The 14,351-nt window shown below is 38.3% G+C and overlaps 3 protein-coding genes across 4 annotated transcripts; 2 read left to right on the top strand and 1 right to left on the bottom strand.

The window, feature by feature from the left end:
* Nucleotides 1-2,845: 2,845 nt before the first annotated feature.
* Nucleotides 2,846-6,110, top strand: LOC148929858 (putative late blight resistance protein homolog R1A-3). 2 transcript variants are annotated; one of them, XM_089066869.1, is made up of 3 exons: nt 2,846-3,007; nt 3,396-5,768; nt 5,873-6,110. In XM_089066869.1, the coding sequence occupies exons 1-3, from the start codon at nt 2,885-2,887 to the stop codon at nt 5,939-5,941; spliced, it is 2,565 nt and encodes an 854-aa protein (XP_088922995.1). In that variant the 5' UTR covers nt 2,846-2,884; the 3' UTR covers nt 5,942-6,110. The 2 variants fall into 2 exon arrangements, with proteins under 2 accessions (XP_088922995.1, XP_088922994.1); XM_089066868.1 differs by having other exon boundaries at nt 3,168-5,768.
* A 1,567-nt stretch (nt 6,111-7,677) lies between these two features.
* Nucleotides 7,678-10,562, top strand: LOC148929857 (putative late blight resistance protein homolog R1B-14). The gene has a single exon (XM_089068883.1). It carries the CDS (start codon nt 7,799-7,801, stop codon nt 10,367-10,369), a length of 2,571 nt encoding a protein of 856 aa, XP_088925009.1. The 5' UTR covers nt 7,678-7,798; the 3' UTR covers nt 10,370-10,562.
* A 346-nt stretch (nt 10,563-10,908) lies between these two features.
* On the bottom strand, nt 10,909-14,351 carry LOC148929856 (putative late blight resistance protein homolog R1A-3). Its single transcript, XM_089068884.1, has 2 exons — nt 11,757-14,351; nt 10,909-11,533 (listed from the first exon to the last, which is right to left on the bottom strand). The coding sequence occupies exon 1, from the start codon at nt 14,311-14,313 to the stop codon at nt 11,761-11,763; it is 2,553 nt and encodes an 850-aa protein (XP_088925010.1). The 5' UTR covers nt 14,314-14,351; the 3' UTR covers nt 10,909-11,533; nt 11,757-11,760.

The raw sequence follows: 14,351 nt of genomic DNA, 5'->3' as shown, positions 1-14,351 counted from the left end.
TATTTTCTTGTATAATTTTCGTTTGCTTTAATTTGGCCAAATCATTATATCTCGTAGGATCTTGATCCCTTGTTGTTTTCGCAGCAAATAAAATTAGACAAGCATGTCATTGCCTCGTTAAAAACTATCATAGATATTTTTGGTGCAAAATTCAATATGGAAAATGTGGACATACCACTCACAATACTTTTGCAACCCCATATACATATTACCAAATTTATGATCTACTTATAATTTTACTGACAATATTAAATTTCACCCAAACGTTGTTCTTATACATGAGTTAATTGATTGTCCACTCGCAATACTTTTGTAACCCCATATACATAATTACCAAATTTATGATCTAGTTATAATTTTGCTGACAATATTAAATTTCACCCAAACGTTGTTCTTATACATGAGTTAATTGATTTATGATAATTATGTGTAATTTTAATCAAAAGTTGTTTATATTTTGATAGTATATAATATCAGGTTGTTCGGACACATCTTGGATTTTAAGATGATCATATTCTTAAAATGCACATCGCCAAATAGACGTTATCTTATTGGCACTGATTTAACACTGATTTTCACGTAGACTTCTAAATTGGCATGAAATTTGATCAAAATCAAATATTCTCAAAATAAACGTTATCTTATTGAAAGTTTATCACGAGAGTCTGCATATTCAAACATGTAAAATTAAGGTACTGATATTCAGCTGGGATCACCTACGGCTTTTCCTACACCATTCCCTAATACACTTTTCACAAACATAAAATATGATGGTGGGACCATTACTCAAAGGTGGAGTAGAGGATATTGTAGGAAAAGTACGAGGTGATCCTCACTGATTGATATTAGACAAACTTAATCAGACGCTCAGCCCTCTACAATTATTAGTCATAATTCTATATTGGGACACCAATAAAATTTAGTCTCCTATCATTTTTAAAAATTTACCTTTTCAATGAAATTTACTTCATTCTTTATTAATTATTATTAATATTTTATATTTGATCTCTTGTCACTAATTTTGGAGTAAAACACTCGTCCTTGGTAGACACATGTAGAATATGAAAACAAATATGGAAGAAGCATACAATTTGAAACCTGACATCTTTGATACATGCAATTCTTATTTACCACCATTCTATGATCAAACATTTTTTATTTTACAAGTTTTACTTAATATTTGTACCACCAAAGGACATACTATGAATAGGTGGCTAATCAACCACCATAATTGGAGGCCGCAATCTTGAAATTTCATTAATCTTTCCCAAAATGGCAATAACCCCCCACCCCAACCCCCATTTTTTCTTTCTTTTTTTGATTTATTCTACAAGAACAAGAGTATAAAAAAAGCAGCACATTCCTTAAAGATTGACATTAACTCTCCCAAAAAGGCACAGCCTTCCTTCATTACTTAATGTTATCTTGCAAGTATCTGATGTTCTTGTCTTGGCAACAAAAGTATATGACCATGATATGTGGTGACAAAGCATCCCCCAACCCCAACTAGGAAAGGGGAGTGGGTCCCATCCCAAATATTTTATTCAAATATTCTGCAAGTGGGCATATGATTTAAGAATTGTTATGGAATAAATAAATAATTTGTTGGGAAAAAATCAGAGGGGGGAAATAATAAAAAAATGGTGGGGAAAAAGTAGATAAGATATCAGTGTACAGGGTGTACTTGTCGGCAGGGGTACGAGGTTTTAATGCCTTTTGGCTGTCAAAGGGCGACGTGGCCGCTTCTGCTCCTTTCGTATGTTGAGACTTCTCTGTTTGGGCTATTATTTCATGGTGAATTTCCGGAAGTGCCCCGCCCTTTTTCACACTTATAAATCACATGTGGTTTTCATGTTGGGCCTTGTATAGTAATTTCATTGATGGGCTTTGATTGGGTATGGTGGGTGGAAGTTATGCCATATTTAAATTTACTCTTCATTTATATTTTCTATCAATTTTATACTCTTTCCGTCTTATTAAATAAGCATCATTTTGTTTTTCGACACAAGATTTTTATAGTGTTGTTTTATTAGTTAATGAAAAAATAAAGTAACAGAGAAGGAAAAGTAGAAAGAGTATTATTTCCATTTTTTAAAACGTTTCATTTTTAATGGGACAAACTAAAAAGGAAAACGTTTCATTTCTAATGGGACAGAAGGAGTATTTAAAATTTGTGTCGTACAAGTCCCTTCACATTGATCTCTAAAACTAATCGAGTATATTTAAAGATTTAACACTTGAAACATTTTCTAATACTCACTTCATCGTGGACGGAGGAAGTATTAATTTTTTTTTTCTAGAATATACCCAATTAGTTAAGTTCGAGCTCGGATTGGTTCGACTCCTTGACGTCCCTTCGTCCCGCTTAAGATGACACGTTTTCCTTTTCAGTTTGTCTCAGCTAAGATGACACATTTCTTTTTTTTAGAAATTTTCTCTCTCCAATTAATACTCAACCACTTTTTCTCACTCCTATTAAAATATTCATCTTTCTTTATCTCTCTCATTTAATACTTACACTCATCTTTTTTTCTCTCCAATTAAACATTTTAACTAATAACTCAAAAAATCCCATACCGGCTAAGCAATGTGTCATCCTAGCCGGGACGGAGGGAGTACCTAAGAAAGGTTATAGAGACTAGAGTCGCAAAGGGAAATTTTCAAAATGTCATCACATTGCAGTCCAAAATGAGTAGTAATGAAATGGAAATATTTGCGTGTTGTAGGATTGGGCCTTTTAATTTTGTTTAAAATTGGCCCAATGTAAAAAAGCCCAAGCCCAATTAGTCCTCATCTCCATCTTCATCAATCACAATAACAAACCATTTCCCGCTCAGTAATTTCACCGAACACTTTATCGCCATATCACAACGCTTGTGGAGAAATGAGCGTGCGCCATTCGCCTCTCTTGGAGCTTCAGCTGATCAAATTGCATAGGTCCACTTCTCCACCAGCAGCGAGGCGGAGTGATGAGCCCATTCATATTCAGCATCTGCTTGAGAAGAAGGTGATTTTCAATAAAAATCTTGTTGTAATATTTCTAATTGTATACAATTGATTTGTAATTTTGGTAGTGTAATGTTTAGAATTCTTCAAATTTGTGTATTAATCTCATTAGAAATGACTCAAATGAGAGAATCCTCAACAGTAAGCTTTATTCCATTCAGTCTTCCACAGCCACACAAGTCATTGTCTCATTGACTCACGATCCACTCACTCTCTTCCTCGAAGTTCCTCCCATCTCTCTTTCTCACGCTCTAAATCACAAACACAAGAGAGCAAATCGAGCTCCGGCCATCAATATGGCAGCTTATGCCGCTCTTGCTTCCCTTGATCAAACTATTACTCTTGATACCAATCATGCTACTATATCTCACTTCTCTATCGCTGCAAAGGAAAACATTGCTTCCATCCACGAGTATGCCATCAGCTTGCTTACCTTCCTCGAAGATCATCCAGAGAGATCCAACCGTTGGGAGGCCAAGCTGAGGGACGTTGCTCATGAAAGTGAAGATGTTATCGAAGAACTTATGTGGAGGCAGTTATATTACTGTTGTGGAGGGGAGGAAATGCCATCAAGATTGAATTTTGAAGAGGAGCTCAGTGATGTGACTGAAAAATTCGGTTTTATTACTAGAGATGTGATGGAAGAGCGACCTGCTTCTCTCTCATCAGCAATAAAGGCTCAGCTTTGTGGGCCCCCATCCGAACTCCAAGTCATACCCATTTTCGGAATGGGTGGCATTGGTAAGACCACTCTGGCTAGAACTGTTTATAACGACCCATTAATCATGAATCAGTTTGATATTCGTGTTTGGCTTACAATATCGCAAGATTGCAGTGAACGGGAAGTTCTACTTGGTCTTATAGATTCGATGAAATTGATTAACGATCAAACGGTTGGATTAGAGATGGATGATGTTTCAATTTTGAAAGAGATAATATATAAACACTTGTTTGGTAGGAGTTATCTTGTTGTAATGGATGATATGTGGAGCACAAAGGTTTGGGATGATGTAAGGAATGTATTTCCGGATGCTGGTAATGGAAGTCGAATCATGTTAACCACAAGGCTAGCAGATCTAGCCGATTATGCTTGTTCCGCTAGTGCTCCTCATGAGATGAGATTGCTGAGTGATTCTCAAAGTTGGGATTTGCTCAAGGGAAAAGTGTTTGAAGACAGCAATTGCCCACCTGAATTGGAAGATGTTGGGAAAAGGATTGCAAGAAGTTGTAGAGGACTACCCATTGCCATATTCTTGGTTGCTGGATTCCTTTCCTTAGTTGATAGGAATCCATCTACTTGGGAGGAAGTTTCTGAAAATGTAACAAATTCAATTGTTGATGAAAGGTTGGAGGGGATACTATCTTTGAGTTACACTCACTTGCCTCATCATCTAAGGGCGTGTTTTGTGTTTATGGCAATGTTTCCTGAAGATGAAAATATCAGTGCTTCAAGGCTTATTAGATTATGGTTAGCTGGGGGCTTCTTGAATCATCAAGACATAAGTAGTAAAAGCTTGGAAGAGGAGGCAGAGGAGTATTTGGAGGATCTAGTCGAGAAAAATCTTGTAACTGTTACTAGTAGGAAGCATGATGGGAAAATCAAGTGTTGCAGCCTACATGATTTGGTTCGAGACTTTTGCATAAAGAAAGCCCACGAGGAGATGTTTGTTTTTGTTGTCGATGGTAGCTTTTTTGGGCCAGGCAGTATTAATGTGAGGCACGTCAGCTTCATAAGTCAGAAACATAACACTTTTGGGCAGTCTCATATGAATAACATTTGGGTTCCATCTATCCGCACCATTCTATACTTCCATCTTCACAACTTACCTTGTTTGGAATCCTTTTCACGATGCTGTAGATTGCTTAGGATATTTGATGCCGTGAGTGAAAACTCCGTTTCACTCCCTTCCGAGGTATTTGAGCTGTTTCATTTAAGATATCTTGCTTTAACTTGTTCTTCCAATATTCCATCAGCCATATGTAATCTCATGAATCTTCAAACATTGATCATCCATCCAACCTCTCTCATTGCTCCATCATCTCATTTTTCATTACCATTGGAAATTTGGAGGATGCATCAGTTAAGGCACCTTTTACTGCACCAGCCTTATACTCTACCGCATCCCCCAGATGGATCAAATCCTCCTTTAGAAAATCTCCAAACTCTTTCATACATCAAGAATCTTGTATGGAATGAAAGCATCTTGAAGATGATTCCAAACATCAAAAGATTGGGACTTGTGTACCAAACCAATGCCAAGTTTCACCTCAGTCTCCTTAAGCATCTGGATCAACTTGAAAAGTTGAAAGTATATGGTGTTTGCGGATTTGATTGGCAGTGGCAAAATCCTAATCTTCCTAGCACACTGAAGAAGTTGACCCTAGTGGGTGTGAGACTCCCTTGGGAAGATATGAGTGTTATTGGTTCGTTGCCTAATCTTCAAGTGCTCAAGCTACGAGATCACGCTTGCAGAGGACAAACTTGGGAAACAGTTGATGGAGAATTTCCTGATCTAAGATGTTTGGTAATTGAGGTTTCAAGGCTCCAGCTATGGATAACTGAGAGCAGCCACTTCCCCAGACTCAAGTGCCTAGTGCTTCGTTCTTGCCGGATGTTGAGGGAGATTCCGGAAGATGTAGGAGAAATTCCGACTCTGGAACTGATTGAAGTTGATTCTTGTAACAAGTCCCTTGTGGAGTCAGCGAAGCGGATAAAGGAGGATCAAGAGGAGCTCCATGGAAATTATGGTCTTCATGTTCAGGTAACCTGAATTCATGAGGTCCTACTTTTTGGTCATTCTTGAATCATACTCCATATGCTTATTAGTGGGATCTGTGTTTATCTTGGTGTGTTAATGCTTTGCAGATTAGCTGGAATTCATCTAATTACTTCTTTATGAGCAAAAGTGATTCATCGTGTAGTGAAGAAAGCTGAGGATTGTTAGGTGCTTCGGCTTATATATACTGAGGAAACTGTGTTGCTACTGATTTCTTGTTGCTATATGTCTATACTTATCACATAGGACTTATCACATAGGAGTTCATGTTCTAGAGACGCGTCCATCGAGTCTGCATAATAGATTACGCGTTTCTTATTTGTGTTAGCAAGCTTGTCCTCGGGCTTTGTCAATCCACCACTCCATTAAGGCCATACTATATAACTGAACAAGATCGATTTAAGAGGGAGTCGTATCAGAGATGTATTGTTAAGGATGAAGTTCCTTAACTCGGATAATTCGCGTTGAACGTCGCGGGAGCTGTTGCCCGACGATCAATCCGGCGTCAAATTTAGGGATAAACGGTAGTTGCGGGAGCTTTGCCCGTCGATCAAACCAAACAAAGAAATTAAAATACGATAAACGGAAAATAAGATAATTTGATTTTTCTTAAATGTCATAGAAGAATACAATATCTCCTATTATAAACTACTCTGACTTAGGGAACAAGAAAACAAAGATCCTAATAATATATGAAAAGATATGGGAAATCATTGACTAACTAAATAATAGATATGGGGAATATTTTAGGAGATATGCTCGTATCATGTATGCTAGTGGGGCCGCGCGTGGTCGGCTGACCCTACCGCCAATCCACGAGTACCGGAAAGATCCATCACTGATTCACATGCTTGTACCACTATGGGTTAAATGCCTAGTCAACCTAAAATAAGATTTAAAATGATTCTAGGATGTGATCTGTAGGAACTTGTAGAGTTGAAAAGTTTGTAAGATTATTTTGGATTTTGGGCGAGTCAATTCGAAATAGGTTTCAAGTCATGTTAATAAGTGGTAATGAGGTATATTAAAAATGGGCCACTCACCCCTTAAAAGGGCTCGTAAGGGGGAGGGTTAGATATAAAGAGTTTTAACACGCCCCCTCATGTGTGGGGTAGAGAGTTTTAACACGCCTCCTCATGTGTGGGCCGGATTGACACATCGGACTTCCATCACGTGGGTAGGCAAGAGAAGAGATAAAGAAATAAATCTATCATCGACTTGGGTCCGCTCTGATACCATATTAGAAATGAGCCACTCACCCCTTAAAAGGCCTCGTAAGGGGGAGGGTTATCCACACTTATATAGGTGAGCTAGGATCGTTACCAAGTCAATATGGGATAAGATATAGAGAGTTTTAACATGGTATAGTAAGTTTAAGAGTCCGTTTGATAGCGTTTGGCTAGGATAATGATATTTATCCTAGTTTTACTGTATACGAGTTAAATTATCTCTCGACCTGTGTCATTTTCGGCCCACCTTGTTTTCTTTATTTTGGAGTTGTCTCTTAGTCCCAAAAGTATTAGGTAAAATGGGGTTTCAAACCAGATTTTGTAAAATAGTTTTGCAAAATACGTACAAAATTGGCAAAAATACGAATAACAATATTACGAAAAACATTACAAAAATCCTTAAATATAAGGAGCCCATATAGGCCATAACCCTTCAAAGAAAATAAACATGAGAAAATTTATGTTTTAAATGGCCCAAATGTCAAAAGCCCAAGCCCAAGCCCAAGTTATAGTTGATGTTTTTAACCCAATTGACACCCATACATCCATTATCTTCTTGCAAAAATATAGCAGTAGTAGTAATAATTATGCATGGCCCTCCTCAAATTGAGAATCTAAAGAGAAATTACATTTAAAAAACCTGAGTCAAATGGTAACAAAGCCAATAGTTATAATCATCATCAAAAAGAGAGCATTTATTGCTCACAACAACCAAAATTCACCGGCTTTAGTCTTCCACAACCACACAAGTCCACTTTCTTCCTCACATCTCTCCTTCCGGCCAGTATGGCAGCTTATGCCGCTCTTGCCTCCCTTGCTCAAACTACAAATCTTGATACAAATCATTCCATATCTCACTTCTCTGTCGCTGCAAAGAAAAACATTCAATCCATCCACGAGTATGCCATCTTCTTGCTTACCTCCTTCGAAGATTATCCAGAGAGAGCCAACCGCTGGGAGGGCAAGCTGAGGGACGCTGCTCATAGAATTGAATATATCATCGAACAATCGTATTTTGGAGTGGAGGAAATATCATCAAGATTTGAATTTGAAGCGGAGCTCTACAATGAAATGAAAAATATCTGTTTAATTGCTAGAGATGTGATGGATGAGCGACCTGCTTACTCATCTCTTTCTCTCTCATCATCATCAGCAGCATCAGCATCAGCATCAAGAGTTGCAGCTTCTGGCTACGGTGTGGCGATTGGATTGAATGAAGATGTGATGGTGATAAAGGATCGGCTTTGTGGGCTCTCATCCAAACTCCAAGTCGTACCCATTTTGGGAATGGGCGGCATTGGTAAGACTACTCTAGCTAGAACTGTTTATGAGGACCCATTAATCGTGTATCGTTTTGATATTCGTGTTTGGCTTACAATATCACAAGATTACAATGCACGGAAAGTTCTTTTAAGTCTTGTAGATTCCATGAAACTGATGGAAGAACATATGTCTAGATTAGAGATGGATGATGATTCAATACTGGCAGAGAAAGTGTATAAAAACTTGAAGGGTAGGAGGTATCTCGTGGTACTGGATGATGTGTGGAGCACAAAGGTTTGGGATGATGTAAGGAATGTGTTTCCAGATGATGATAATGGAAGTCGAATCATGTTAACCACAAGGCTAACGAATCTAGCCGTTTATCCTGATTCGAGTAGTTCTCCTCATGAGATGAGGTTCATGAATGATTCTCAAAGTTGGGATTTGCTTAAAGGAAAGGTGTTTGCAGACAGCAATTGCCCACTTGAATTGGAAGATGTTGGGAGAAGGATTGCAAGAAGTTGCGGGGGACTACCCCTTGCTGTTGTCCTGGTTGCTGGATTCCTGTCTGAGTTTAATATGAATCCATCTTCTTGGGAGGAAGTTTCCGAAAATGTAATAAATCCAATTGTTGGTCAAGGGTTGGAGAGGATACTATCTTTGAGTTACACTCACTTGCCTCATCAGTTGAGGTCGTGCTTCCTGTTTATGGCAATGTTTCCAGAAGATGAAATCATTCGCGCTTCAATGCTTATCAGATTATGGTTAGCTGAAGGCTTTTTATTAAAGCATCAAAACAGATGCAATAAAAGCATGGAAGAGGTGGCAGAGGATTATTTGGAGGATCTAGTCAAGAGAAATCTTGTAATTGTGACTAGTAAAAAGAGTGATGGGAAAATCAAGCATTGCAGCCTCCATGATATCGTACGAGACTTGTGCATAAGGAAAGCCCACGATGAGAGGTTTCTTCGTGTTATCGATGGTCGAGTTGTTCCAGTAAGCATGATAAATGAGCGACGCATCAGTTTGTGCCTTTCTGATTTTGATGACATTTGGTGTCCAACCATCCATACCATGTTATGCTTCCAATTCCAGAGTTGCTCTAGGTTGGCAGCCTTTCTAAGACAGTTTGAAGTGCTTAGGATATTGGATGCTGAGAGCGAAACTTCTGATGAGCTCTTGTCCCAACTATTTACACTGTTTCATTTAAGATATCTTACTTTAGTTTGTTCTTCTAGTGTTCCCTCAGCCATATCTAGTCTTGTGAATCTTCAAACCTTACTCATTCTTCCTAACATGGTTTCAACCTCTAAAAGGCTTCAAACCATTTTTAGAAGGAGAAGAGATTGGACAACTAATACTTACTTCTCTCTGCCATTGCCGATTTGGAGTATGCCTCAATTAAGGCATCTTATTACCTATTGTCCTTGTATCCTACCTCATCCCCCAGAAGGATCAAACCCACCTCTACAAAACATCCAAACTCTTACCTACATAAAAGATCTTGTATGGACTGAAAAGATCTTGCAAATGATTCCGAATGTCAAAAGATTGGGTCTTGTGTACCAAATGGATCAAAGGTGTCACCTCCACCTTCTCAAGCATCTCCATCACCTTCAAAAGTTGGAACTATATGGGCTTGGCGGTTTTCCTTGGATGAAGTATGACCTATTTACTTTACCCGGGACACTTAAAAAGTTGACCTTGCATGGTGGCAGATTTCTTTGGCAATATATGAGTATTGTTGGTTCACTGCCCAATCTGCAAGTGTTGAAGCTAGTAGATCAAACCTCTGGTCAAACGTGGGAAACAGCTGAAGGAGAATTTCTTCAGCTGAGATATATGCTAATTGAGAGATCAGATCTCGAGCACTGGATAATTGAGAGCAGTCACTTTCGAATGCTGAAGCGCCTAGTGCTTCGTTCTTGTCTGGATTTAATGGAGATTCCACAAGGTATAGGAGATATACCGACACTGGAATTGATTGAAGTGGATCCTGATAACAATTCTCTTGTGGAATCAGCGAAGCAGATAGCTGAGAATCAACAGAGCTATGGAAATTATGATCTTTGTGTCCGTGTCTCCTATTCTTGATGAGATTAGATTTCTATGTAGCCTTGGACAATACTAATTTTTATGTAACACATATATTACATGACTAGCATTTACTGTTCTATGTCATCTTGTATTGTGTAATCTATATTTGTGGACATCATGGACACAATATTGACCGACATGTATATCGTCAAAGCTGAAACCGAGCATGGAACACCCTTGCCTTTTATTATATGCATGCATTATATTCTAGCTTGTTTTTCCATGACCAATAATTAAAATTTGTTATATTGTTTTTCAAGGTTGGTTTAGAGGATTTGGATTTGCTGAAGCTCGGTTCGTAGCTATTGTTCCTCCTTCATTTGGATTTGGATTTGGATTTGAACACATAATTGAATAATTCTTAAAATCCATCTCGTGTGGCATCGTTAAGATTTGCAAGTCGTGGGGAGGTTTAGCTAGACTGCAAAATGAGCAAGAAGAAAAGCAGGTTGATCTTTCTACACTTTGTATTACTAGTTTGTGCATCTGTTTGGAAGAGATTCAAACTTGTGGTAAACTAGTCACTAGTTGTCTAACTTATGAATAGACAGAAGCAAACTCAATGCAGAGGCAGAGAGGATATACATTTGCATACCACATTACACTATTGCTAATTACAGCTCAACTTTCTGTATTTTGTTACTCAGTTTATATATTTACTTCCATTTTCTCATCACTTCACTAATATTTCATAAAAGATAAGGGAAAAAACACCCATTCAAATCAAAGACAAACCTCTAGGCTAAAGGAGTCAAAAGGCAGATTAAAAACAGGACATCTGCCTAAATATCACAATATGTCCAAGCATGTTAAATACTTGTACAAAAATAAGAGTTCCTTGCATAAAAAACAGTAAAACAGATATCCAACCATACATACCAGATCAATCATTGTCAAATACATGTAATACTTCCAAACAGATGCACAAACTAGTAATACAATGTGTAGAAAGATCAACCTGCTTTTCTTCTTGCTCATTTTGCAGTGTAGCTAAATCTCCCCACGACTAGCAAATCTTAACGATGCCACACGAGATGGATTTTAAAAATTATTCAATTATGTGTTCAAATCCAAATCCAAATCCAAATGAAGGAGGAACAAGAGCTACGAACAGAACTTCAGTTCAATATATGTATGCAAATCCAAATCTTCTAGGCCAACCTTGAAAAACAACATAACAAATTTTAACTATTGGTTATGGAAAAACAAGCTAGAATAATGCTCGGTTTCAGCTTTGGCGATATACATGTCGGTCAATATTGTGTCTATGATGTCCAAAATACAGATTACACAATACAAGATGACATAGAACATTAAATGCTAGTCATGGTATATATGTGTTACATAAAAATTAGTAATGTCCAAGGCCACATAGAAATCTAACCTCATCAATAATAGGAGACACGAACACGAAGATCATAATTTCCATAGCTCTGTTGATACTCAGCTATCTGCTTTGCTGATTCCACAAGAGAACTGTTATCAGGATCCACTTCAATCAATTCCAGTGTCGGTATATCTCCTATACTTTGTGGAATCTCCATTAAATCCTGACAAAAACGAAGCACTAGGCGCTTCAGTATTGGAAAGGGACTGCTCTCAGTTATCCAGTGCTGGAGAACTGATCTCTCAATTAGCAAATATCTCAGCTGAGGAAATTCATCATCAGTTGTTTCCCACGTTCCACCAGAGGTTTGATCTATTAGCTTCAATACTTCCAGATTAGGCAGTGAACCAATAATACTCATATCTTGCCAACGAAATCTGCCACCCTGAAAGGTCAACTTTTTAAGTGTCCTGGGTAAAGCAAATAGATCATACCCAAACCATGGAAAACCTCCAAGCCCATATAGTTGCAACTTTTGAAGTTGATGCAGATGCATGAGAAGGTGGAGGTGACACCTTTGATCCATTTGGTACACAAGACCCAATCTTTTGACATTCGGAATCATTTGCAAGATCTTTTCAGTCCATACAAGATCTTTAATGTAGGTAAGAGTTTGGATGTTTTCTAGAGGTGGGTTTGATCCATATGGGGGATGAGGTAGGATACAAGGACAATAGGAAATAAGATGCCTTAATTGAGGCATACTCCAAATCTCCAATGGTAGAGAGAAATAAGTATTGGTTTTCCAATCTCTTTTCTTTCTAAAAATGGTTTGAAGTCTTTTAGAGGTTGAAACCATGTTAGGAAGAATGATTAAGGTTTGAAGATTCACAAGATTAGATATGGCTGGGGGAACACTAGAAGAACAAACTAAAGTAAGATATCTTAAATGAAACAGTTTAAATAGTTGGGACGAGAGCTCATCAGAAGTTTCGCTCACAGCATCCAATATCCTAAGCACTCTAATATGTCTTAGAAAGGCTGCCAACCTAGAGCAATTCTGGAATTGGAAGCATAACATGGTATGGATGGTTGGACACCAAATGTCACCAAAATCAGAAAGGCACAAACTGATGCGTCGCTCATTTATCATGCTATATGGAACAACTCTATCATCGATAACACGAAGAAACCTCTCATCGTGGGCTTTCCTTATGCACAAGTCTCGTACGATACCATGGAGGCTGCAATGCTTGATTTTCCCATCACTCTTTTTACTAGTCACAATTACAAGATTTCTCTTGACTAGATCCTCCAAATAATCCTCTGCCTCCTCTTCCATGCTTTTATTGCATCTGTTTTGATGCTTTAAAAAGCCCTCAGCTAACCATAATCTGATAATCATTGAAGCGCGAATGATTTCATCTTCTGGAAACATTGCCATAAACAGAAAGCACGACCTCAACTGATGAGGCAAGTGAGTGTAACTCAAAGATAGTATCCTCTCCAACCCTTGACCAACAATTGGATTTATTACATTTTCGGAAACTTCCTCCCAAGAAGATGGATTCATATTAAATTTAGACAGGAATCCAGCAACCAGGACAACAGCAAGGGGTAGTCCCCCACAACTTCTTGCAATCCTTCTCCCAACATCTTCCAATTCAGGTGTGCAATTGCTGTCAGCAAACACCTTTCCCTTAAGCAAATCCCAACATTGAGAGTCATTCAGGAACCTCATCACATGAAGAGCACTACTCGAGTCGGGATAAATGGCAACGTCTACTAGCCTTGTGGTTAACATGATTCGACTTCCGTTACCATCATCCGGGAATATAGACCTTACATCATCCCAAACCTCTGTGCTCCACACATCATCCATTACCACGAGATACCTCCTACCCTTCAAGTTTTTATACACTTTCTCTGCCAAAATTGAAACATCATCCATATCTATTCTAGACACGTGTTCGTCTATCAGTTTCATCGAATCTACAAGACATACAAGAACTTTTTGTGCACTGTAATCTTGTGATATTGTAAGCCAAACACGAATATGAAAATGATACATGATTAATGGATCGTCATAAATAATTGTAGCCAGAGTGGTCTTACCAATGCCACCCATACCTAAAATGGGTATGACTTGGAGTTTGGATGAGAGCCCACAAAGCCGATCCTTTAACACCATCACATCTTCTTCCAAACCGATCACCACACCGTTGGCAGCAGCTGCAACTCTTGCTGATGCTGATGAGATAGGAAGAGATGAGTAAGCAGGTCGCTCTTCCATCACATCTCCAGCAATTGAACAAATTTTTTCCGTTTCATTGCAGAGCTCCTTTTCAAATTTCAAATATCTTGACGATATTTCCTCCCCTCCAAAATACGATTGTTCGATAATATGTTCAATTATATGAGCAACGTCCCTCAGCTTGGCTTCCCAACGGTTGGATCTCTCTGGATATTCTTCGAGGAAGGTAAGCAAGGTGATGGCATACTCGTGGATGGAAGCAATGTTTTCTATTGCATTGATGGAAAAGTGAGATATGGCATGATTTGTCTCAAGATTTGTAGTTTGAACCAGGGAAGCAAGGGCTGCATAAGCAGCCATACTCAGCCGGTGACTTTTGTTGTGAGTTTTCGAAAAAC

Source organism: Salvia hispanica, chromosome 3, assembly GCF_029641045.1.
Source record: "Salvia hispanica isolate PSC_SH4W2 chromosome 3, Shi_PSC_v1, whole genome shotgun sequence".
NCBI lineage: Eukaryota > Viridiplantae > Streptophyta > Magnoliopsida > Lamiales > Lamiaceae > Salvia > Salvia hispanica.
This window is presented reverse-complemented; position numbering and strand designations above follow the sequence as displayed.